General features: G+C 42.5%; 1 protein-coding gene across 1 annotated transcript in view; it reads right to left on the bottom strand.

Annotated features, from left to right (window-relative positions):
* LOC114593851 (protein eyes shut homolog) overlaps positions 1-26,967 on the bottom strand; it is a 466,323-nt gene that overhangs the window by 145,262 nt on the left and 294,094 nt on the right. Inside the window, exon 23 of the mRNA XM_028722673.2 lies at positions 17,965-18,185. Within this exon, the coding sequence (XP_028578506.2) occupies positions 17,965-18,185 (221 nt within the window). The remainder of the gene's footprint in view (positions 1-17,964; positions 18,186-26,967) is intronic.

The raw sequence follows: 26,967 nt of genomic DNA, 5'->3' as shown, positions 1-26,967 counted from the left end.
AACCCCAGAGTCGGCCACAACTGGACCTAATGGTAGGGGTCCCTTTACCGTTTACCTAGGCCTGACCCAGCCCTGACAGGATGGTTTAATGTACCCCACAATTATTTTAAATGTCATGCTTGGTCAAAGCACCACAGATATATAAAAGCATCACATGAAAACGAGCCTGTTGTATAGCTACTGAATACCCTAAAGCAGATGTGGGGAACATTTGTCCTTCCAGATGTTGCTGAACCACAAGTTTCATCACCCCAGCTATTGGCCATTTTTGTAAGGGCTGATGGGACTTGTAGTTCAACTATAGAGCACCAAAGTTTCCTCACCCCTTCCTTGTATGCAGTCCCCATCATGCCCTTTTCTCCTACCCACTCAGTGTTCCACATCATCAATATAAATATGTGGACCATATATTTATGGCAGTGGACAGACAGAAAACTGATTGCCCACTAGTATTTATTCTATGCTGTAAAAGAGAATCAGACCAGTGGTGTCATTTTGTTACAGGCTATATAAGAAAGCTCAAAGGTTATTTAATATACCTGACCTGACTTATTATGTGTTATTTGCTACAGAGGCATGCAAATGAGTCAAGCTCAGAAACAAAGATAGTGATTGTATTGTCATATAGCCAGCGGACACATATAACATTTCTGCAGATGACTTCATTATCATCAAATTAGTTCCAACAGCAGAAAAAACGGTAGGATATTAAGCAGTCTGAAAGGGCCTATTTTTCTCGGAAAATGCTATAAAGCAACACTTTCTCTCTCTGTACGTGTGTTTGAGATAGAGAGAGACACACAGCTTGGTATGTATTTGTCACGTTTAGAGCAAAGGCTACAGAGACCAGCATGCTTTAAATGGCAAATTGCTCAAAGTCTGGTGACTGATTTTGCAAACAAGCATTTTAAAAAACAACAACACATAACATAACATGCTTACTTAGTGAATGAAAGCAAATACCTCCCTCAACCAACTAAACTAACCTCCTAAGAAATGATTGGGGAATATAAATCTCAGACCCTCCAAATGTTCTTATTTTCCAGGAATGTCCCTGATTTTAGAGAAGCTGTCTCTGCTTCTGATTTGATCCTGGAATGTCCCACTTTTCCTTAGGAAAATTTTGACTTCAAGTATTCATTCCCATTTAAGGCAGTATGTGCTGGTGCAATTTAACCAGCTACAACACTCTGTGATTACCAAGGAACTGGTAATCTTCACCTCACATGCTGACATTCTAATTCTAGCAGATCTTCAAGCAGAACTTGAGGAAGGAGATCTGCATTTTAAAAAATGAATGAATGAATGAATGAATGCAGAAGCAGCTGCAGCAAACTGCTTGCCTTCAAGCAGCTTTTTAATACTATTCTGTAGCAACTTGCAACTCAGCTGCTTCCCTATATTCTTCATTTTCTCTTTTCTTCATGACCCTACATTTTATATCTGGTGCTATAAAACATCAAAGCTCCACTATGGTAAAGCAGAAACTCTGGTAGGCACTTGGGCTTATGCAACAACCTGAACAGCAATGTGTATGTTTCTCTTTTATGAGTGCATTCAATTATTTTTAAGAGACGTTTTCCCCATTGTGATTTCCTCACTTTCAAATGGGATCTGCTAACAGTGACTCCCCGAGATTTGCCTACATTGAGAACATCCCTGACATGATAAGCTAGGAGGTAGGACAGGACTGTAGCTGTACTATTTCTTTGTGAGTGTGCAATATTTAAAAATTTGGGATAAGCCACAGTTTGATCTTGGTTTGTAATCTCCTTGTGGAAGGCGTGCTCAAATTATAGCTTGCCCATTTAATTTTCCAGTTGAAATGTAACAGAATATAGGCATGGGGGAAGCTGAGTTGCTTTTGAAGTTGACCCCTTGCCTAGTGTATTGTTGTGGGGGAAATGGCAGGCACCTGACACTACTTTTTTAAAAGGAGGGTCTAGGACAGGCATAGGCCAACTTCGGCCCTCCAGATGTTTGGCACTACAATTCCCATCATCCCTCACTAACAGGACCAGTGGTCAGGGATGATGGGAATTGTAGTCACAAACATCTGGAGGGCCAGAGTTTGCCTATGCCTGGTCTAGGAGATGCATCGGTGGGGAGCCCTGGGAGCTGTCCAAGGATGTTAGGTGCTGATGCTGCCCCTGGAAATCACAATAGATTTGAGTATCCCAAACTTAGAATATTAACTTGATGTACTGATATCTGTGATCATCTGTGAATGTAGCCGCTATCTTTGCAAGCTCGTAAAGAGATAGTCTATCTACAATAGCGTCTCATCTAGCTTATAATGCCAGCACTGTTCTAAATCTAAGTATTCATCATTCCATTAGAAACACACTACTTGGGAAGTTAATGCCTCATAATCATAATATGTTAATCTATCTTCAGTGGGCTTCTTCGAATTACCAAACCAAGGGCAGACCTAAACTTCTCACAGTGACTTCCCATCATTATAGCTCAGCACCATCATTTTATGTTTACCGCAAGGGTAGATAATGTACCGTTAGTTACTGTCTTTCTGCAATAACATTCGTATCTTCGCACATGCCTACCCACCTGGAAATGCTTGAAGTTGTACGAAAGCTTCAACCTCCGGACTGAACTATTGCAATGTGGTTTAGGTGGAGCAACTTTTGAAGATGACATGGAAACTTCGATTGGTCCAAAATGAAGCAGCCAGCTTACTAGCTGGGATTTCATTTTGAACTCCAAAATGAAGCAGCCAGCTTACTAGCTGGGATTTCATTTTGAACTCTTATAACCCCCGTTTTAAAATAGTTACACCGATTGTCAACTCCTTCTGGACCCAATTCAAGGTGCTCACATTAGTTTTGCTAGTTGCAAATATCTGAAAGACTATCTCCATTCCTACCAACATTTTCAAGGCTTTTGCTACCAGGCACCAGGGACTCTCCTGGTGTTCTATACTCCTCAGAAGTGTATGGACAAGTGTATGGCTCAGCGTCTCAGTTCCAGGGAAAACCAGACATTTTACGCCCTTTTTTTTAAAAAAGGATCCAGAATATCTGTCATTGTAGATGTAATTAAGAAATAAGCCAGAATTATATTGACATTGCCAGCAGACTATTAAAAGTCTCATAGTTCCAATGTTCCCTTAAAGCGATCATTTAATGCCTCTGCTTTCTCAGCTGGGTTTCTAATAACTAATTGCTCATTGTTATGTAGCAAATTCCTTTGTGAAATATCTCTCATAGTACATTTGAAAGCTCACATCAATGTATAATTAATATTCTGCATGAGGCCAAGCTACACAAACCCCATATATAGTCAACCACATGGCCAAAGTTTCAAGAGCAACATAACAGAATTTTAGAAAAAAAGCATTGCGTGGACAGGCGGAGCTTCAGGGTTATCCAGTGTGTGGGGGAGGATGGGCCGGCTCTGGAGAACATATGTTCAAGCAGAGATAGCCGCCCCCGTTACGCCGCCGCCGCAGGGGAGAGCAATGACGACCTTTCGGCGTATGGTCAAAGCCTCCCTTCAGAAACCCCTTTAACGGGGAACCCTGGTATCGCCGCTGTAAAGAGGAAGATAGACTAAAGGATTCCGCCCAAGGCCTGATACCGCCAAAGTTGTGACGTTTTGCTACGGGAAAGGCGAAACCTGCCAATGCAGGGAAATTCCTTTCCGGCCCTTTAACAGTGACCTTAACGTAGCAGCGCCCGCATACCTGTGAAGAAAAGTTAACCTGCAAAACCTGTGAAGAAAAGTTAATCTGCAAAATAAGACATTAACTGAGGGTGGGTAGGGTGGGAGAACCTCTGGAGCCAAGTGAGGATTCCCAGGTAAGATCCTCCCTCTATTGTGTGGGCAGGTAATCCCTCCCCTACCTGGCCTGGTCTCCTTGGCAACGCTTCCCCCAGGTGGGATTGGACAACTGACTGAGGTAGGCGGAGACCTCCAGGTATCTCACCTGAGGGAAGGCAAAGCCAAGCCTACGCTGATGGAGCCACTCCAGATCCAAGGGCTGCGCGCGTCCACGCAAAGGGCGCCCCCCGTTTTATGCGGGGAGCGGTCATTACAAAACATACTGCAATCTGGCTACAAGCATGGAGTGATCATAAATGGTGAATGTTCTCAGCATCCTACAAAACATATGGAAATTAGGACTGGAATAATTCTTACTAGGAAAACCTGTATTTTCCTTTGGACTAGCAAGTTCTAATTTAGTAAGCAATAATAAAAAACAACATTTAGAATGCAAATATAAAATATTCTATCTATAAAGTGGATGGGGAGGATAGAAAAATAGCAATGGATTAAGTATCAATCTGTATGCATATTGAACAAGAGTAAAGAAAAGACGGAATGGGGCATACCACCCCTCTCTAAGAACAAATGGGATGACTAAAGAGCAGTTCCAAAGACCCACCCCTCCAGATCCTAAAACAGGGGTGGGAAACCCATGGCCCTCCAAATGTTGTTGAACTCTGGTTCCCATCAACTCTACACAGCATGGGCTGTGGTCATGGGTGATGGGAGTTGGAGTCCAGCAACATCGGTAGGACCAGAGATTCCCTACCCTCCTCCTGGTGGTACATCGTGTTGGGGATGTCCAAAGTGACATAAAGAGCTAACAGACCAGTAGACAAATTTATTCTTCTGTGAAAAACAGTACCAGGCAAGCAAAATATTTGAAAGCAGCCCAGTGAGCACCTAAAACAGGGTAATATTAGCTTATTAGGGAACTGTCGTTGGGAACAAATCCTATAATCTCCAACATAAATTTCAGCACTGAGGATTAGTGCTGGGTGAATTTACCTGGAATTAATTCAGAAGTAGTTTATCTAAAACAAATTAAATATAGTGTCAAATTGGATCAGGCCTAAATTAGCTCATTTCAAACTCAGCTCTATTCTGAGCTACAGGTCTCACCACGTTCTCAATAACGCCAACTGGCAAGAATGTAACTAGATGCCGGTGGTTTGAATGTATCCTTGTATGAGTGGCGCACCAAAGGTGCCATCTTCTTATGAGCCTTGAGGGAGGCCATGAGCAACAGCGTCGTAACGTCATGCACACAACATCATGTGACACCAGGAGGCAGAGCTGAATGCCCGCTGAATATTGAGGGGACTCAGCCACCTCAAAAAATACTTTTTTTTTGGGGGGGGAACTGCCTCGACCCCAGGAGTTGGTGCACCTGAGCTGCACTTAGGGTGGTGTTCAACTAAGTTTTACTCAGAGCAGAACCATTTAAATGAATGGACCTAACAGTCATTTTCATTTAAGCCACTCCTTTCAGAAGGGAACTATCCAGGCAAGAACCAAGAATACAAAATCAGGAGTTGTCAATGTGTTGCATGTTGGATGTACCTGCAGAGGTCTTCTCTGGTACCCACAGGAACCTCAACTCTCACCTTCCCCTCGACTGAAATTAGGTTGGAAAAAAGCATTCTACTGCAGCCAACAGAAGAGATTGCAGCATGCGCTTGGTTGCAGGGAACTAGTGGTGCTCAGAAGCATTTCCCTCGTCTGCAAATATGCCCATGCCCTCCCTTCAATAGCAATATCTGTGTTTTACAAAATAAAAATTATACTCAGTTATGGCTCAGTTATGGCTGAGTGAAACCAAAGGATGGAATTATAATTGCAGTGAAGGGGTAAATGCTGGGCTATTTATGCTTCACCTGTGGTTCCATCTACCCACCCCTTTCCTGTTTCTCCAAGAGAACCACAGAGCTGAGTTTGTTCTTTGCACATAAGCAAAGCAAAGACTGGCACTCGAGGCAGTCCAAAAAAAAATCAGATTATGTGTTGAAAAGAGAGAATAGAGCTAGAAGAGTCAACCCCCCACCCTGGTGTAATATTTTTAAAGTCTCTTCTCTTATCAATAAAATCAGGATGCATGGAGCTTTTCAAATGGATTGGGGGGGGGGGAGGGAGGGAGTTGTTAAAATGGTAGAAATTGAAAATTGGGGAAAGATAGAGATTATCTTTAGGCACCAGAGAAAGCGATTTGGTTTTAGCTTCAACTTGCCCTGTATTAACTATTACAGCATTTTATTTAAATACATGAATAAATTGAAGTTGCTGCAGTATTTGATTTCTAATCATAATATCCATATAGAGATTTCTGTACATGGTGTGGTGTGTAGCATAGTGACTAAGAATGTGTGGGCCAGTTCATATCTCATGCCAGCCAGAAACTCCCTGTGCTATTTTAAGGAAGGCCACAACTCCCTTGTTCTCAGATGTCCTTCTTGGAATATGAGAATAGCAACACAGGCCTGCTGTAGAAGTTGCAACCATTCCTGACACGGTGCACATGAAGGGCTTAGGAAACACTAAAGCATTACTGCTACATTATTAATGATGTGACCTCTGCAGTTATGTATATTGCTTCTCAGGAAGTGAGGCAATATTTTTCAAAGCTGGGTATAGTTCAATCCAGAGAATACGTGAATGGTATTTTCAAGGTGGTGGCCTTCAGCGTGCTACTTTTATGGCTTGCGTTGCCAATTTATAGTTCCTAAGACAGATTCCTTTTCTTTCCAGCTTTACAGCATCTGAAGCACTCAAATGGGAGGAAAAACCACAGTCAAACAATAATTATTTATTTAAACATTTATAAACTGCACTCTCGTACAAAACATCACAAGGCGGTAAGCAACCCTAAAAAGCCACACACAGTAATAACAATGTTGAGATGTCAAACGCATCAGAAAAATCTGGCTGGCAAAGAACCTCAGGTTCCAGAAGCCTGTCTGAATAACACAGCATTTAAATGAAGTCTCAAAGGGAGCAGAGATTGTGTCTACCAAACCTCTATTGGCAAGGAATTTCACAGGGCAGGGCCTGCCAGCTCAGCTCCTGGTAAAGGCCAGCTTAACTTCAGGGGCATTTGGGACCATCAAAAGTTCATCCCCAGAAGACCTCACTGAATGAGGTGGAGCATAAGGCCATCTTCATACCATGAGATGGATATCTAACTTGAAAGTGTGGAAAGACACAGAGACTCTGATCGAAAGCTGTGCTTCTGGGTCTTCCCCCATTTACTTAAGTTTGTGTACATGGTGCTGCCCCACTCTATTGCTCATTTAAGCAGTATAAAGTCGGCTAAGAATAATCCCCGAAGCCAACATGGTTCCTTCTATACCTGGAGACTTCTACACCCCCAGTGTGTAGCAATCATGGCTGCAGTTTCTGATTGCTGTAAATATTATTGTTAGGCACAAATCATTATTGTGTGGAGTTAGCTGGCTGACAAAATGTCTATTCTAAGTCTGAGGTAACACCCCCTCCCACCATTTTCAGTACTCTCCATAGCAAGTTCTCTGCTACACAGCACGCTAGAGAAATCTTACTGATAGGGTTTTAAACAAGCACCAAGAATTTCGGACGTAGGCCATGAAAGTGGAGTCAAGAATCTTAAACTGTTTAGATTGTGAATAAAAGCAAATAAAAGCAAACACCACATTTTTTTGTTGAGTCACATAGTATCAAATAAGCTTTGCTAGAATATTTAAGTGTTCCCTGTGTACTACTTGTAAAACTGCTAGAACAGCAGCAGGAGTAAAAATAGCCAGAATGTGAACACCCAGATATATAATTTATAGCTATGCCCTAATTTGTTCTGAACACAGAATAAGCCATCTTACAAAGAGCTGAGATTGTTCAGTAACTGGTAAGAAGCAATTATATCATCTGGCCTTATTGCTTTCCCAAAGCCTAAAGAAAAAAAAACAAATGGCTTTCATTTTTAAAGGTTGTGTATAAATTAATAAATGAATATATTTGCACAAACACAACACACATTACCCCACATCCCAAACAAACCATGAGCCCAAGTTTAGACAGTAAAATAAACCAGTCTCTGGCTTGTTTCAGTCATGGCATGGCAGCAGTAGGAGCAGGGAAGAAGTGCTATGGGAATTTCTGAGCAGCATGTACGAGCATATAGTAAACCCCATTACTGTACTGATATTTTATCATGCTAACAGCAAAGACTTTCAAACATCCAGGTCTTCTCTAGGCGCTAGAAGGCACACAGTGATAAGGCCATGTAGATCTCTCCAGGGAGCACATTTCAGAGTGCCAGCAGCACAGCTGAAAAGGGTTAGCATTAGATTTGCTTTGAAAAGAGTAGACAATTTCTCTTTCTCTTTTTGCTTCAATCGGATCAAGTCACTTGGGCATTGTGTTTTCTATCTGTAAAGAGTTTTGTTTTTAACTTCACCTTGTCGCTTGTGAAGTCAAACCCATTCTGTGTTTGAAAGGAGCATTTTGATAACTAGGTCCAAATGTTTCTGTTGAAAATTAATACAGCTTATGCTATAATGAAGGCTTCCTCAAACTCAGACCTCCAGATGTTTTGAGACGACAATTCCCATCATTCCTGACCACTGGTCCTGCTAGCTAGGGATCATGGGAGTTGTAGGCCAAAAACATCTGGAGGGCCAAGTTTGAGGAAGCCTGCTATAATGTGTAGTGTGGCTTGGTTGTCCACTTGCTATTTGGTTTTTCCCTTTCCCTTTCCAAGTGTTTCAACTATTAAGGTTACTATCAGCTTGAAGTGAAAGACACTCCTGCAGGGATCCAGAAAGTTTGCTTCATCTTGAGCGTTTCTGCATATAAAAGCAATTGTATTGTCAGTGTCTTCCATCCAAAGAATTGTTTTAGTTTGCGGTCTGTGTTAGTTGTGTGTGTAGAATTAAAATAATCTCTGGAGCTACCTGGAAGTCCCTTGCATTTGGTGGTGTGTCAGACTTATCATAAATACCTTCACCTGCATATTGCAACAGTGAAACCAGGGGCGCTGGGGGAGTGAACAGGAAGCAAGAGAAGGAGAACGATCACACACACACACACACACACACAGAGTATCAATCCTAAAGTCGCAGGGGCGCTGGGAGAGCGCAGGGGCGCTGGGAGAGTGAATGGGAAGCAGGAGGAGGAGAACGATAGCTCAAGCACACACACACACAGCCCCTACAGTGGCTAATCCAAAATCGGACAGCAAAAAACTGCAGGCAGGGACAGAGAGCACGGGGTTGTTTTAAAGCAGCCAACCCCGCTCTGCTTCTCTCCCTCCTCCCTGGCTCGGCTGGCTGAAAACCTTTGCTGCTATTTAGCGAGCTCAGTGGGGAGGAGAGAGGGACATAGAGCATGGGGTTGTTTTAAAGCAGCCAACCAGACAGGAGCCGCTTACACTCGCTTTGCTGTTTCAAAGCGAGCCACGGACTGCTCATGACTGCAGCAGATTCCCCCGCCATCCGTAGGCACTCACTCCATAACACGCACAGACATTTCCCCTTACTTTCTAGGAGGAAAAAACTGCATGTTATGGAGCGAAAATTACGGTAGCTTTTTTTTGGAAGAGGATGAATTGCAGTGGAACTGAAACGGTGCTGCATGCAATGAATACAGGGTGGAACAGAAAATGACTCCTACTTACATCCATACTGATATGATTTGTACTGTTCTACAGCAGTCTTGATCATCACTATCTTTTTTGCTTGCTTTTCATTTCCGTTGCTTTGTTAGTATTACATTTCACCTACTGTAGCTTGGAAAGAACAGATCTGAGGCTTACAATTGCTTCAAATAATAAGATATCCTTACTGAATGCATTGTATAGGGCTCTATAGTAGGACACAACTCCCTCTTTCTATTCCTCACTTCCAATCTCTGCAAGTTTTTGTTTTTTTAAAAAGCAGGGATAGGGAACCTATGTCCTTCCAGATGTGGTTGGACTTCAGGTTGCATCATCCTTGGCCTTTGACCATACTGACTGGAGCTGAAGGGAGATGGGAACCCAGTAACATCTGGAGGACCACATATGCTCTATCCTTGTCTTAGAGCGACAGAAATATGTGAGAATATAAATTGGTATAGGGCATTATATATATAATGCTTGATAATTGGATCAGGCCTGACACCATTTTTCAATACTTCAGAAAGTACCCCAAAGAAAATGCAAAGAATGATGGCAACATGCGAGATGCTAGAAAAAGATTCAAACAAACAAAAAGCAAAAATAGGTATATACCTTACACCACCAGACAGCTTTTGCAGCCCTATCTAACACCTAATTATGTCTATCAGAAGGAAGTCTCAATGATTTCAGTAGGAATTATTCCCAAGGAAGTGTGCATAGAACTCGGCCCATTCTAGTAATGAGTCTATTATGGCTGCAATCCTGAAGTTACTTACGAGATAATAAACCCTAATTACCTTCAACCATTTTAGAATATTCAAGCTCATACATATTTGTATGAACATATTAGAATGTTTAAACTCATACATATTTGCACAGTTTAAACCTGAACAATCTACATATACTTAAAAATACTGCTCAGTTGCTCTCGAATGCCTAGAACAAATACTTACCGCTTCATTCAGGGTTTGGAGCAAGCCACTGAACTTTAGCCAGGTAAAAACGTACATAGATAATGTAGCATATTAAAACAAAAGCTTCATCTGAGTTGCACTGCACAATATTTAGATACCGCTTCACTGCACTATTTATTATAGGAAAAATGTATAACATCATTACAACTTTGAGCCAGTTTAAAAATGTTAATCTCACAATTAATAACCACAGACGTATGCTTTCCCTTGCAGCAACAAGCACCGATAATCTAAATCTGTCATGCTGAACTTTAGAGTAGCAGACAACCATCTGCATACATACATCATATAAAAAGTAAGTCTGCATGCCCTTATGCTTCCTTCACTGGAGAAATACAAAGTAAGGGGGCATAAATGTAGGAAAGTTGCAGAGTGGAAAAGCCAATTCCATATTCAACTCAACAAAGCTCAGTCTGCGACTGGGGGCTCAAAACTGCTCACCTGTACAGCGCTTCACTTGGCAGATGCTTTGTTAAAACCAAGTTGTCTTGTATGACTGTGCTGTATTAGCAAGGTATGAATCTGTGGCCTGGAAGGGTCTACCCCAGACATATTAAAACTGAATGACTAGAGGGGTCAAGGGCATGAAGATAGCCACATAGAATGCTGCAAAAGTAGCCAGTTTTAGGCTTAGTCACCATATTCACATTAGCCAGAATTGGGTGCAGACTATGTATCTTAGTTAAAGACTCACCCTAAGAGAGAAAATATGTATTTGGTTGTATTCCAGGAGAAAATATGCTTCTAAACCATCCTCGCTGCTCTACAGATGTAATGGCTACCTTAACCTTTGGGCTGGGCTGTAACATCTTAGACTATGGGGCAGGGGGTGTTCATATGTTTGAATGCTCATTTATTTATAAAAGAAAATAAAAATCCTATATATAGAAAACCAGCATATCAGACAGAAAGCTAGGCTAAATGAAATCTCTATGTACAAACACACACACACACACAAATCTGGAATGAAATTCAAATAAAACACAAGCAAATATGCATTCTGAAATGGTACAACCCTAGCTAAAGATACACCATGTCACTGCATAGATTATGAATATCCCTCATGTATTACCTGGTTGGAGATTTCTGTTCAAGGTGGGGCAGCTGCTGCCTACAACAGCAATAAATTTACTTATAGACCTTGACATATATTCCAAGGGTGAAATTGTTTCAAAAAGGCTTCTTGCCGCCAGTCTCACTAATTCACTAAGCAGGGCCAAATGTGGACTTTTCTGCAGTAAAGGAAAGTGACCACAGGTGCCTGCAGTTTCCACTAACGGAGCCACAGGCTTTGCTCAGAGCCAACTGAAAGCTTAAGATGGCCTTTTAAATACAATGGTTACCACATGCATGAGGGTGAAGGTTTGGAAGCACTTCCTCTCTCTGATATGCAAATGCAAAGGTATTATATAGATGGCTTGATGTTTTGGGGCCTTTCTTTATCATTTGCAATAAATATACACACCTTCTGCTCAGTCCTACCCATACCATCTGCTATTCCCCGTGGCTTAAAGAAAAAAAAAAAAAAGCAACAGATCAGGGTGTGGGGGGGATGTTTTGCACATGCAAATATATATCTGTATTACAGTTTAGACCAAAGATCTTTTTTTCTTTAGGGATTGGACAATCTGTTGCAGCATGAAAGACAATAAACAAAAAGCCAAGGGTAGTACTTAATTCCAAATCATTTAACACTGATGAGGAGGAGATTGTTAAGAGAATTGCTTTATTCAGCCTCTGCTATAAAGGCACAAAGTCAGTTTTTTTAAAAAATGTCCCAAGCATTTATTTATTTATTTTTAGTGATGGCACCGGATGAAAGGTAGGAACCAGAGATACCGTGTTGTGATTTAAAGGAGAGGGGGAAATGGAACAAAATCAATTGCATCTTTCCCACATTCTCAAAAGCAGCAAAGCTTTACTTTCAAAATGAAGGTTGATCAAAAGAGGTGCCCTTGTGTTGTTTAGCCATTATGAAACTTCTGGACATCACTTTTGAAGAGCCTTAACCAGTGCTTTCTTTCAGACGGGTCTCACCAGAAGTCAGTTCTGGCACCTCTCAGGTGGACACCATTGCCATTATAAGAGAACAAAGGAGGTGTCCGTAGTGAGTTCTGGCACTTCTTTTTTCTAGAAGAAAATAGCACTGCTTTTAAAGCTTAAAAAAATTGACTTGGCAACTGTGAGGAACCTACACTTTGTTTTCTTTCCAGCACGCGCTCAACTACATAAAAGAGAAGCTTCTACATAATATTGGAAGCAGTGCTATTTTTCTAGAAATGAGGTGCCAGAACTCACTATGAACGCATCCCTCATTCTTTTAGAATGGCAATGGTGCCCACCTGAGAGGTGCTGGAACTGACTTCTGGCTGAAAGAAAAAAAGCCCTGATTGGAAGTTGGTTGGTGGTTGACAGATTTCAGTGACCAGCTGTTCCACACAAGAACTTGCAAGAATGGTCCCCCCCCCCCCGACAAAGATTTTGACTTCTGCTTTGAATATGTGAGGCAGAAATGCAACAGCTGCATCCATTCCTATCACTGCATGTGGAGCAGGGGGGAATTGTCCAGTTCCCCCCAAGAATGCTGCTTGGTCCCCAACTTGTTGGTATCATGGCAGAAGGACAGGGTATTTTGGAGAGTGGGAACTGGGATGCTGGTCCAGCACCCACAAATTGCTTCCTCACCAACCAGAGGACAAAGGAGTTGCTTCCCATGACATTCCTCTTCTCAGCTCATTCACATGAAAATGCAGGTGAGCTGGTTATGGGGCAGCTCCGGGGCAGCAGTTGTGGAACATTAATCAGATGCCCAGAGAAGCTTTGCGAAAGGTATGATGGGGGCCACTGGTCCCAACACCTCCTGGCAAATAGAAGGGGAAGAAATGGAGGCAGTGAGAGATTTTACTTTCTTGAGCTCCATGATCACTGCAGATGGTGACAGCAGCCACAAAATTAAAAAAAGAACAATGCCTGCTTCTTGGGAGAAAAGCAATGACAAACCTAGACAGCATCTTAAAAAGCAGACACATCACCTTGCCAACAAAGGTCCGTATAGTTAAAGCTATGGTTTTCCCAGTAGTGATGTATGGAAGTGAAAGCTGGACCATAAAGAAGGCTGATTGCCGAAGAATTGATGCTTTTGAATTATGGTGCTGGAGGAGACTCTTGAGAGTCCCATGGACTGCAAGAAGATGAAACCTATCCATTCTTAAGGAAATCAGCCCTGAGTGCTCACTGGAAGGACAGATCCTGAAGCTGAGGCTCCAATACTTTGGCCACCTCATAAGAAGAGAAGACTCCCTGGAAAAGACCCTGATGTTGGGAAAGATGGAGGGCACAAGGAGAAGGGGACGACAGAGGACGAAATGGTTGGACAGTGTTCTCGAAGCTACCAGCATGAGTTTGACCAAACTGCGGGAGGCAGTGGAAGACAGGAGTGCCTGACGTGCTCTAGTCCATGGGGTCACGAAGAGTTGGACATGACTAACGACTAAACGACAACAACAACATGATGGGGGAAGGTTGAGAGAGAGGCCCCAGGAAATATATGAGTAGAGAGGAACAGATACTAGAAGTGTGAAAATGACAAGACAACAATGGCAGGAAGAAAACTGGACTGGCTGCAATTAGTGACCCAGCAGTAAGGATCCCACTCTATGCATTCGCTGAGGCTAAGAGGCCATATTGGGTTCTGAGGATCCTGGGGATCTAAAGAAGGAGATATCTGACAATGACCTTGAAGAAAAAATAGTTGCTGAGCGAGCAATGAAGTACACTTTTTCCTCTCTTTGCAATATGTTCCCAGTTGCACACTTTCTGCAGAAAGTTTCCCTAACTTCAGTACATTCTTCACACAAATGTGTAAGATGAATTCCTGCAGATTGTCTCGGTACCAGGGGCAATTTAAACCACACAAATGCTGTGTAGTTTACAACGAGCATGGGAAAAGGGGTTTAAAAAAACCCAATAGATACTGACATCTGAGGCATCATTAACTAAGACTCATAGTGTTGAGCCCAGTCATTTATTGGATTCACATACAGTATAATGACCCACTTTCAGTCAGTGTTGTGAGCTGGGTTTGCATTCCTTTCAGATATATTGACAATCTGGCAAGTGCGTTTTTGGCTCTGGCTTCCCTGTACTTATTTCATACAATAGAAAGTCTATTAGAAGGATATTAGAGCTTTAATTATAATATGGGCACTCTTTCATTTTGCTACACACTAGTAATTCCCAATAACGCTAATGGAAATTATCCAGCGTCAACAAAAGAATGTGCCTTAGATGCTAACAGCCAAAGAACCAAACATATCAGAGACAGATGAAGGTTCTGGGAAGTACCGGTAACTGAATAAAAGACAGTTGAATGACAAGACAGAGAAGCAATAGATATTGACTATAAAAAAACCATGAAAAAACTTACACACCCACCCACCCCAAATCTCCCCAATATTTAATTTACTTTAACTTCAAAATTAAATTATTCCTGATAGTAACTAAAAGTGAACAGGGATCTTAGATGGGCAGCGTAATTAAATATAATTGAAAAAGAGAATGCAAACTGCTGAAGTCAAAAGCTGGATCAAGAGGAGAGTGGCATGTGTGCACCTTTGAATAGTTCTGGTATTTTTTAAAGGAATGTTCCTCTTGCTTTCCTGACCCTTAGGATTGTTCTGCATGAGCAGAGATCTGCGACAGAGCCAACCCTGTACCCAAAGCCCTGCCAGCTTGCTCCAGCTCTCTCTCTTTTCAAATCTCCCTGGCAATTATTGCTATGTACCATTTCCCCTCCCACTGACACCAATAGGAGGGAAAATGCATGCCCCTGCTCCAGGGTAGCACAGACTGTCAAGCCCAATGGACTGGTTGGTTAAGGGGGATGAGGGAGCTTTGGATGCAAGGGATGCTATTCTGGCAGTATCTCTGCAGTTCTGCAGAAACATTGCTGGCAGTAGTGCCATGACCACAGAGTTTTTCATGGCTATATCAGTCTGGGTATATCTCCCTGCCAGCAGAGCTCCCCTCTGCCAGCAGAAGAGCAATTTTAACCTACTTTAACACCTCCCCACACCCGCCTCAGGCAGTATTCAGCATGGATTAGTATTGCTTTATTATATTATTAAGTTGCCCCCCCTAATATTTGGGGCTGCTAGCCGTCGTCTGTCAAAATATACATAATTGCATCCAATGTCACCACAATGTCCAATGATACCACAGCGATAAAGGGGATGACACTTTTGCTTCCTCTGCTTGAGATAAACAAGGGCCAAGCAGATCAAACTTATTCTGCCACATAAATGAGAAATGTGCTTATGGTGTTTATGATGGGGGCGGGGTTCTAAACTCACATGTATTCATAGTCATTCTGCATTTGCTCATTCATTTCCCCTCTGCTACTGGTCTGTACAACAGGTGCAAGGAATGGAGGAGTTTCAGCACAATGTCCTTCTATTCTGACTCTGCAATGAAGGCTTCCTCTCCCCCGATGACTTCCCATAGAAACCAGTGAGAAGCCAAATATTCTGGCTGGATCATTCTAATCCATATTATCTTGGAGTGATCTGTTATTCAGCAGGGGCCAGCAGAATGTTGCCTTTGATTTCCCCATTGCTGCAGTTGACTTTGTCAAGGTGCAGTGCAAGAGGTGGGATTTCCAGAGCTGCAGCACGTTCCCAGAGCTACAACACCCACCACCAGCCACTAGTGTGTCTCAGTATAGAAGCATAGCTATGTTAGACTGGTCTGCTGCTGCTGCTGCTGCAATAATAAATGAGAGAGATTTGTGGCACTTTATCAACTGTGCAATGGAAACAAGTAAAGCAGAATGTCTCTACTATCTCCAGCCCGCTCCCCCTCTCTCGATGCTTTCTGAAGGGGACTGAGAAGAGCTCTGTTCCCTGGCATTCCATCAATAGAGATCAAACAGACTGCTTATCCTGAGCTGGGAAAAGCTACCAAGATCAGGTAAAGCCCCTCAAACTACTCCCCTGGATCTTAGTAAGAGTTGCTTTACATTAAACATCCGCCCCCACTTAGGTAGCGTACATGACTGCAGAGAGGTACAAGATAAACAGTGTCACATGTGAAAACTGCACAAGGATTTTATGTACCCAGTGCACAGTCATATGATGCAGGGGAGCATGGGCTTCCAAATTTGTGGAACAAGCACTTTCCTCATTTGAGGCTGTGGTCTAAACCACTGAGCCTCTTGGGCTTGCCAATCAGAAGGTTGATGGTTCAAATCCCCACAACGGGTGAGCTCCCGTTGCTCTGTCACAGCTTCTGCCAACCTAGCAGTTCAAAAGCACACCAGTGCAAGTAGATAGATAGGTACCGCTGCAGCAGGAAAGCAAACAGCATTTCCGTGTGCTCTGTCCCTTGTCACAGTGTCCCATTGCGCCAGAAGCAGTTTAGTCATGTGAGCCACATGACCCGAAAAGCTGTCTGTGGACAAACGCTGGCTCCCTCAGGCTGAAAAGCAAGATGAGCCCTACACCCCATAGTTGCCTTTGAATGGACTTAACTGTCCAGGGGTCCTTTACCTTTTAACACAAGCAGTTTTCACCTAAGTGCATGTACAGCACCTGTGCAAGAAATATCACCTGTATGTGAAGCATCTGCAGTAGCTAAGCATCAGCAGAACTTGCTTACTCTGCACATGAGAACAATGAATACATCCACTGATTTTTTTAAAAAATGCACCCAAGCCCTGTTCAAATCAATGAGATTTAGGGAACCTCAGCATCCTCTAACTTGTGTTCTGTCCATTGCACAGTTTCAAGGTTGAAGCAGATCAGTAGCCACTTGCATGCCAGAAGGTTTTTTTTGTTTATTTTTAACAGATGCACTGCATTTGTCCACACTTCAAAACCTGCTTACAGCCCATTATTTTTGGACTGTAGTAGCACACGCGTGGGCTTTTTCACTGGTGGCACCAAGCACTGTGGAATGTCCTCCCAGCTGAAATATGAGAAGCCCCATCACTATTGCCATTCCATCACTTCTAGAAGACACACCTATTTAGGAAAGCATTCCCCTGAACTTAGAACTTGTGGTCTAATCATTTTGCTTTCTAGTTTGTTATGCTTCTTAACTGGCTTGCTTTACTGCACTTTTAAATTATGGATGTTTTTTAATGCTTTGATGGAATTGTTTATTGAGTATTTTAATCATGTATGGATTTTGTAATTGATTTTGCATGTGTAAATACATAGACCCTATTTGGGCCTTTAAGGAGGATAGAAATAAATAATCCTTTCCACCTTTAAAGGTAGACAAAAGTTTCTGTGACTGGAATATATTTATGTACATAACGCTGTTTAAGATTTAATTTCAGTACAATGACAAAACACCAGTACTACAGGTTAGGCATCTATAGTCACAGTTATACAAGGATGAAACCAGCATGAACGATTCAACGGCAGAAGCTGGTGCATCACTGATCCAAGTCAGGCGGTGATTCTACACAACCATATTGCCTCAAATGCCAGTGAACTTTCTCCACACATTCTAGGGAGGGATGGTAACAGAGCCAGGAAAATATCCCTCTCTCAGCTGAAAAGTGTGAAGCACAATTACCTTTTTCACAGAAGCGTCCAGTAAAATGCAGACGGCAGTCACATTGAAACGAGTTGACGCCATCAGGAAGATTGATGGGATGGCATGTCCCTCCATTACGACACAAATTCTCTTGGCAGACTGACAACGAGACTGGGCGAGCAGGTGAGGGCAAAGCTGACTTGAGTGCTTCGGAAACAGTGCCAGAGACATCCATCGGTGTTTCTTCAGATAGAGGAAATCTGTGAGACAATATTAATTTTATTTGAAACATTTGTGACTCGTTCAACAAGTCCCCCACCAGCTTCAGAGGCAGTGGTCTGCTGGGTGTCAGCTGTCAGGAGGGTGACTATTGATGTCATACCGGGTTGAAGAGCTTACCTAGCTGGCCATGGTGAAAGGTAGGCTCAAGTCATCTTCCTACCTGAGGTGAATTACAATATAGTGGACATATTCCACATATAAAAGCTGGTCAGATCTTAAAGGTAAAGGGACCCCTGACCATTAGGTCCAGTTGTGACCAACTCTGGGGTTGTGGCACTCATCTCACTTTATTGGCCGAGGGAGCTTCCGGGTCATGTGGCCAGCATGACTAAGCCACTTCTGGCGAACCAGAGCAGCGCACGGAAACGCCGTTTACCTTCCCGCCAGAGCGGTACCTCTTTATCTACTTGCACTTTGACGTGCTTTTGAACTGCTAGGTTGGCAGGAGCAGGGACCGAACAACGGGAGCTCACCCCATCGCGGGGATTCGAACCACCGACCTTCTGATCGGCAAGCCCTAGGCTCTGTGGTTTAACCCACAGCACCACCCGTGTCCCTGGTCAGATCTTACCTCAGCACTAAAAATGGGACAGCACCTCCCATTGCACTTGAGGACAGCAGACTAGCTCAGAGGGCACAGGGTAGCCACACAAAACTGTGAAAAACAGGATTCTGAACTGGGTGTATATTTGGTCTGATCCAGCTGGGCTCTTCTTATAAACACATTGCAGTAACTCAGTCGCCACCAGAAAGAAGATCTTCACTCTTCCTTTCAAGCAGGCTAGCATAAAGCACGCACACACACAAATACACACAACCCCCATCCTCTTAGGAAGATGACTACATATATTGTATTGCTACGACAAACAGCACTATGGATTCAAAATTCTGAGCCGTGGGGCCTGGACTTCAGCCCCAAGTTCCAGTCCTAGCTGCACCACTGGATGTTGGAGAGATTTTTTTTTTAAGCTTTCTCTCAGAGTCCCTGGAAATAGCACTGGTGGTTCTTGAATAGCAGCCCCAGTATTCCAATCATATTTGAAAGCAGAAGTTGTAAATCTGCTCCAGCGTAACTGCCAGACTCTCAGCATGCAAAATAATCTGTGGCTGATTATGAGCACAGAACAAATGTCATGCAGGATAGCTAGCAAGAAATACAAAAACACCAAGATACCCTTATCGAAGCAAAACACATGGAACACTTAACATAAAGCCAGATGTCTCCAGGAGATTCAGGCCTTTAATAAAACCACCCAGTGAAAAAAAGTATTATTTGCATTATAGATAGGGGGTATTGCATCCATTTGGTGACGTGAGAAATGCTTTGTTTGCTAAAGAATCAGTGGTCAGTTCACAAAATACTGAGCCTCTATTACAGACACTAAAATAATGCCCTCTGCATAGATAGCTCTGTGACAAATTGCTCTGTTCAAAGGGAGAACTAAGTCTGATTTCTATACTGGGTCTGAAAGTTGAGTTTATCACCCCAGTTTTCTTTGCAACAGATTCCATGTTAAAGGGGGATGCTAGCCCTCCTCCATATAAGTGTACAGAAAATGTAGGATTCAGGGATAGGTCTTTAGGCACATAGGTTTTGCCAGTATATTTCCTTTACTTAGAAGGACTTAAGCATTACAGAAAAGATTAATAAGGTTAAAAACATTATAAAATACAAGCTAACACAGTTCTAAAGTATTGACACAGAGCCTAGAGACCCTTATTAAATCAGAACTACCTGATTCAGCAAGTCTATCTGTTCCATGAACTGTCCTAGACCTCTGGGTATAGGGCGGCATATAAATTCTAATAATAATAATAATAATAATAATAATAATATCTAGAACAGTAGTAAAAAGGTGATATGGGCCTCCAAAGGAAAGAGGGACAAATGCTGAAAGGAAGGGATATTTATACTATTATTCCCCCCAAAAAAACTTTAAATAAGGCTATATTCAGCAAAATATCCAAATTCATGAAAGAATTTGATGTATTGTATGTCAAGGCATGCGGGTGGTGCTGTGGTCTAAATCACTGAGCCTCTTGGGCTTGCCAATCAGAAGGTTGGCAGTTCGAATCCCCGCGACAGGGTAGGCTCCCGTTGCTCGGTCCCAGCTCCTGCCAACCTAGCAGTTCGAAAGCATGCCAGAAAGTGAAAGTAGATAAATAGGTACCGCTCCAGTGGGAAGGTAAATGGTGTTTCTGTGCGCTGCTCTGGTTTCGGTGTTACGTTGCGCCAGAAGCAGCTTAGTCATGCTGGCCACATGACCTGGAAAAACTGTCTGCGACATATGCCGGCTCCCTTGGCCTGTAAAGCAAGAGGAGTGCCGCCCGGGGGTGCTTTCAAACTGCTAGGTTGGCAGGCGCTGGGACAGAGAAGCAGGAGCGCACCCCGCCACAGGGATTCGAACCGCCGACCTTTCGATCGGCAAGCCCTAGGCGCTGAGGCTTTTACCCACAGCGCCACCCGCGTCCCACTACATAGACATTAATAACACCTAAATTATATTGATATGAAAATATTTCTGGTTCACATCTGAGCAATACTATAATAATTTTTATTATTTATATGCCGCCCATCTGACTGGGTTGCCCCAGCCAATCTGCGCGGCTTCCAACAAATGAAACACATTAAGTACAGTAAAACTTTCCTAAACACTAAATGTATCAGTGTTAAAAACAGCATTCACTGTGAGCACAACTTGTTCATCTAATTTATAAACGTCTAGCCAATTAAACACTTTCTTTTTATAAAAGACATCAGTCAAGATAGGAAATGGGGGGAAGTGATGTACCAGTTTGGTTTGCAAATCTGGCCGTATCACATAAATACCAAGATGCCTTTTAATCCAATTGTAATCATTTTAATTGATGATTAATTGTTTTTGGAACCAGCCAACGTGGATGCTTATATGGGCGCAGAACTGGATTTGCCATAGATCATTGCTATGCATGTTTTCTTGGAAGCACAGCCTGCTGAACGCAACAGAAATTACTTGCAAGCAAGTGTGCACAAAATTGCCATATTTATTTTAGAAACTTGTGCTCTGCCATGCTGACAAATTTTGAAGTGGCTTACATCCTAAGAGAGGAACGAGGGAGCTGTGAGCCTCCAGATGTTGTTGGGACTCCAACTTCCATCAATCCCACCCGGTCAAGAACAATGGAAGTTGTAGTCCAACAACATCTGGAGGGCCACAGCTCTGAGACATTGTAAAATAATTAAGAATATCAATTAAAACAAATAATAAGAGAGCCAGCTCAAATGCACCTACATCACTCAGGCACTCCTGGTAATGGGCACCAGCTGCAAGTTTGAGAAGCAAGGCTGGATTCAGTGTTCCTCACAGACTGCAAACCAGATAGACCCCACTCCCACAATCATCTCCATCTTACTCGTATAGTTTCCCAATTCCCTTACTGAGAGTCTAAAGGAGACTACCTTGAAGAAGACAACAACAGGATTCTGCTCCTGCCTGGTTTTGTTGATTTCCCCAAATAGCCAGATAGGGATCTATTGCTCTCAGAATCTTTCTTTTAAAAGGTGCCCAATTGTTAATGTAACAATGTTTCTTCCAGACCTCCTTTTGGTTAGCCCCCTTTCATGGGAAAATGCCTGTGCAAGGTCATTAACAGAGCAAATATCTGCAACTGCTTTCAGAATTCATTCCAATTGCTATGAATAAGTAATACTCCTGACTCCAAACGGTTTAACTAAAATGCTTATTTGAATAAAGAGCTAGGAAGCGTTTAAAAGGCATTTAGGTGTTGGAAGCTTCAGCAGTGCACAGCAAAAACGCACAAAATGGACAACACTGATTTTCCTTCCTCCTCCCATTATTCCCCTCTATTCTGCAATACTGAAATGATGCTATTCAGCCAACTTTAGGGCTGCTATAGGTTAATGTTTAGGCTAATGTGCAACTGTGTTATTTTTTTTTATTAAAAAAAATGAAATAACTCAATTAAGAATTAAGGCTATTATGCTATGCACATTTGCTGCCCAGTAAATATGCACAAGAATGGGTGAAAAGGTAAATGTGGCCTGTTGTACATACAAGGTTGGTATTTAGGATCTCATACCCTAGGAGCTCAAGCTTATTGCTGGCATAAAATGTAGCAGGAAGGGAAGAATTGTAATTAAATTGTGCCCAGATCTTTAACATTTTTAATGTGAAACAAATTTCCCTTTTAGATTCACACTGCAGGAGCTCAGCTGGTAGTTTATCCTCCACCCTTTCTTTCATTTCACTCTCCCTCGCACACAGATCATCCCCATTTACATGCCTTTTTCACTATCCTAAAGTCTCTGTGGCACGCACACACACACGTACGCACAATTATCACTTTCACCCCCCTTTCCCTATCACTTCCTCCCTCCTTTTTTCAACTCTCCCTTGCCCACAGTCCACCCCTCATTTCCATGCCCTGTCCTCTCTCTCATTATGCATCCCTCTTTGCACCCCCCCCATGAAGATACGTCACTGTATCTTTAAGCAAATAGAATTTCAAGAGTAAGCCTGTCATCTAGCATGCTCAGGTAGAGAAGGTGAAAGTCACTTGATGGATGCTGTACATATATGGGTTGTTAATAAAATAGCTCTTCTAAACTACTATGTTGAATCTGGAATGAAATATACTCGGAGTCAAGTGTGAATTTCATGCTCTCTATTCAGCTCGTAATAGCAATGAATGAAACTTCCCCCAAAACGTCTAGCTATATATACATATTATTTACACAATGAGCCCTGCGTGATTGGCTAATTTCGGGCTGCTCCTGCAGGCCAATCAGGTTGCTGATTCACTTCATCCAGGAGCCTGATTGGCTGCTCCTGCAGGACAATCAGGCCGCTGAGTCACTTCCACCTGGAACTGGATTGGGTGGCTCCTGCGGACCAATCAGACTGCTGCATTCTGGATCCTATTGTTCTAGGATTCAGCTCAGTACATAACATGGAACTTCCTGTTGAAAACAACACATCATACCAGGAATTAACTATTTTGTGGGAAAGTACTTTGGAGTATCTGAGGACTTCATAAGCTTTATCTCTCAGTGGAATGGAAGAGGGATAATTTAAAACAGCCATTTTCCCCATCCCCATCCCCACCCCTATCCCTTTTAGTGTCTCTTCCTTTTTACCGTTCTCAAACAATTTCAGAAGTCTGAGTAAGGAGGGTGGGTGTAGGGAGACTGAGATGAAAATTGTGGTTTTAAACAATGGCAGAGGTTTGAGTAAAGCAGGGATGGAGTGACACTGTGGCTTGCTTTTTTAAAAAAACAACAACCAAAAACAAAACACAAATGAATCAATTTTAGAAAGGAGAAACAGCAGAGATAGACAAGAAAGAAAAGCTAGCACCAAAAAAGCTAACACAGGAGAGACTTGCCCAACGCTCTACTTGCTATTCTCAGATCTTGTTTAAAGTGCCACTCTGCCCAGTGTTATCCCCTGCTCACTCTACTTAAACCTTTGTCATTGTTTAAAATCACCACTTTCCACCTCTGTTTTAACTCCATTCCTGTTTTATTCAAACCTCTGCTGTTGTTTAAAACCACCAGTTTCCTTTGTGTTCCCTAAATCCACCCGCTTCTCTTTCGCTCCCCCCCTCAACATCTTGCAAATCCAGGACACACACACACACACACACACACACACACACACACAGAGAGAGAGAGAGAGAGAGAGAGAGAGAGAGAGAGAGATGACAACCAGGGTGGGGTACCAAGTTCAGGGTCTAAAATTGCCTCGCTGCACTGCTCCTTAATGGAATTGTGAAGAGGCAAGTGGAGCGATCCATCACTCAACCCACTGCAGCTCTGGGTGTGCATGTTTTAGGTGACCCATAGTACATGAACTTCCAGGAACTGCTACCTATTGGAGTCACCCTACTACTGTCTTCCTTATAGAGAAAAGCACTGAACTATGTGTTTCCCAGGGACGCGGGTGGCGCTGTGAATTAAACCACAGAGCCTAGGACTTGCCGATCAGAAAGTCGGCGGTTCGAATCCCCATGATGGGGTGAGCTCCCGTTGCTCGGTCCCTGCTCCTGCCAACCTAGCAGTTCGAAAGCACGTCAAAGTGCAAATAGATAAATAGGTACCGCTCCGGCGGGAAGGTAAATGGCGTTTCCGTGTGCTGCTCTGGTTCACCAGAAGCGGCTTAGTCATGCTGGCCACGTGACCCAGAAGCTGTACGCCAGCTCCATCGGCCAATAAAGTGAGATGAGTGCCGCAACCCCAGAGTCGGTCACGACTGGACCTAATGGTCAGGGGTCCCTTTACCTTTATGTGTTTCCCACCTAATAAAACATCAGTGAAGGCTGTCTCCTGGATTTGCCATAGGATGCTATTTCGAACATGAAGCACAACCGCATTGAAAGGGCTTTTTATACCGTAGACAAGGTTTTCAAGTGGGGCAGGCAGATGTAAATCTGAAAGGCTTGGCCAGTTCATACAGTAGTAGCTATGCAAATATCTGGCTAGTTTAGCAGATTCATTACAGAACATATCTCAGGTGACTGCTGGATCTTTAAGAATCAAAGACATATATACTACTAGTCTTTTAAAAAGGCTTACAATTCCCTTCTTTGGCTTGATCACTGTAATTTCAGACACATGGGATTTTGTGTAGTTTAAGACACAGTGGGTAGCATCAAATGATCCAAAACCAAAAATTAGGCCCTTGGGAATTTAAAATAGCTGATGACTGTTTACACCAGTGATAACATCTTCCCATTTCCTAACAACAGCTGTACCAGAGAGAAAAGCAGAGTTTTGGCATTCTGCAGTGCCTGTCTAGGAATTGCTTACAGAATGAGAAACGTCACTTTATATCAAGTTTGTAATCACATGAACAGATGCTTGTAATCTGTGTTTGTAGCTGATGGAAATTTGGCTTCTGTAACCAGCATAAAATTTATGTAAGAAAACCTGGCACTTAGTCCTACAGCTATTGGGAGGAAAATTAATGCATACTAACCCCCCCTTTTTTTGTTCAGGTAGCTAGATTACAGCAAGTTCATCAATCATAGCCAATCTACCAATGTTACTAACACTGCTGATCTGCTACAGTATTGTGTCCTCATACCTTCATGTTTACATGTCCCTAACAACAAAGTGCTTCCTCATGTATTCCATGCAGAAAATTGTAATTCTCGAGACCTCTGTACAGGCAACTACATCACTCTTCTTACAGACACAATTAAGAAAGATGCTTGAAACAGATCTCTCAAAATATACTTATTCAAATCCAAATTGCACACACTTTCCTGAGCTATGGAGATTAAATAAATTAAATTGATGCACAGTGAAGATGGTGTGCTGGGTCTCCAATTTAGGATATCTGGCAGTTCCCTTGTATGCTTGACAAGTGAACTGTCACAACTCTATGTGGAGACTCTTCACCATTATTATTAAGGGGGTATCTCACACTTTTAGTTTTTTCTTGCTGTAGCTTATTACTTATTCTTTCACAGAATAAAACACAGAGATATAAATATAAAGTAAAACCAAAATTTAATATTTTATTTAAAATAGTTACTTTAAGTAAGAATGTATAGTTTGGAACATTCTGATCCACCATCTTGATGCAAAATGACATCCAGTGGTATCCAAACAGAGAGGAAAACTGGCGCCTCCATCTTGGGAACCATTGTGCCCAGTCTGGCATCAATATATCTAGATGTGTTTGAACGGCTAGAGAACAGATGGACAAACCACTTTCCAAACTATGTTGTAGATAAAGGCATTTATATGTTTTAAAATCAAAATTTTACCTAAATAAAAAGATTTCTCCACACTCTGCATCTCCATTCTAGGGAAACCGACAACCATTCTTAATGTTAAGCAGAACAACATAGTTGTGACTGACTGCTGAGCCAGACTTTAGTCTGGCAATGCGGACCCCCAAAAATTCCAGCAGAGTGCTGCAGCCTCTCACTGATTGGCTACAAAGTCAGCTAGTCACAGAGCAGGGAGGAGTAGCACTTTGGGAAAGGGAGAATAAAAGGAGCAGTTTCTGAGGGAGAGAGTTAGATAGGGCTAAGGTTCAGGTTAAGAGATAGGGCTTGATTCAAGATGTTAGACAGGCTAAGAGCTAGGGCTGGAACTGAGTTGAGAGATAAGGTTCAGGTTAAGAGATATTTAACTGAACTACCTGCCATAAGTAAGTAACAGAAACGGAAGTATAACAACTGATTTTGAGTAAAGCGAGGTTAAGAGAAGCTGTGACTATAACACTGCATTTAAGCTGGAGACATATAGTTAGTTAAAATAAATAACTTAGCTTCTAACTGAAAGTACGCAATTCCTAACCCAACTTTGTTCCCCCAACTTCTTTTCTTGAAAATAAACTTTTCTTGTTTGTTCCACTCCTGCCTGAGACTTTAAATCTAAGTTTTCACCCTCACAAGTCCTCCACAAGACAACCTCTGGTGAATTGTAAAACTCTGTGTAATTGGGGTACAGTGAGGTGTGTGCACTATATTTAATAGGGGGCAGTTAGCGGGGTGAGTCTACTGTATTATTAATTGGAGGTGAGAGGTTGGATCCACTATAGTAGTCAAGAGAGCAAGCAGAATTATTGGATGGTACCTCTTCAGCATACAGGTGTATGACTGCATTCATAATACTCTTTGATATTTAAAAAATGGACAAACTTCCCCTGCATGTGGAAAAGTCCCAACAGCGAGAGAGTCTTCTCCTCGATAGGCTAGTTTATATACTGTGAATTTGTTTTTAGATGGGGAAACATCATGCATTGC

This window comes from Podarcis muralis, chromosome 3 (genome assembly GCF_964188315.1).
Source record: "Podarcis muralis chromosome 3, rPodMur119.hap1.1, whole genome shotgun sequence".
NCBI classification, from domain to species: domain Eukaryota; kingdom Metazoa; phylum Chordata; class Lepidosauria; order Squamata; family Lacertidae; genus Podarcis; species Podarcis muralis.
Note: the sequence above shows the minus strand (reverse complement) of the source record. Positions and strands in the feature narration are given on the sequence as shown.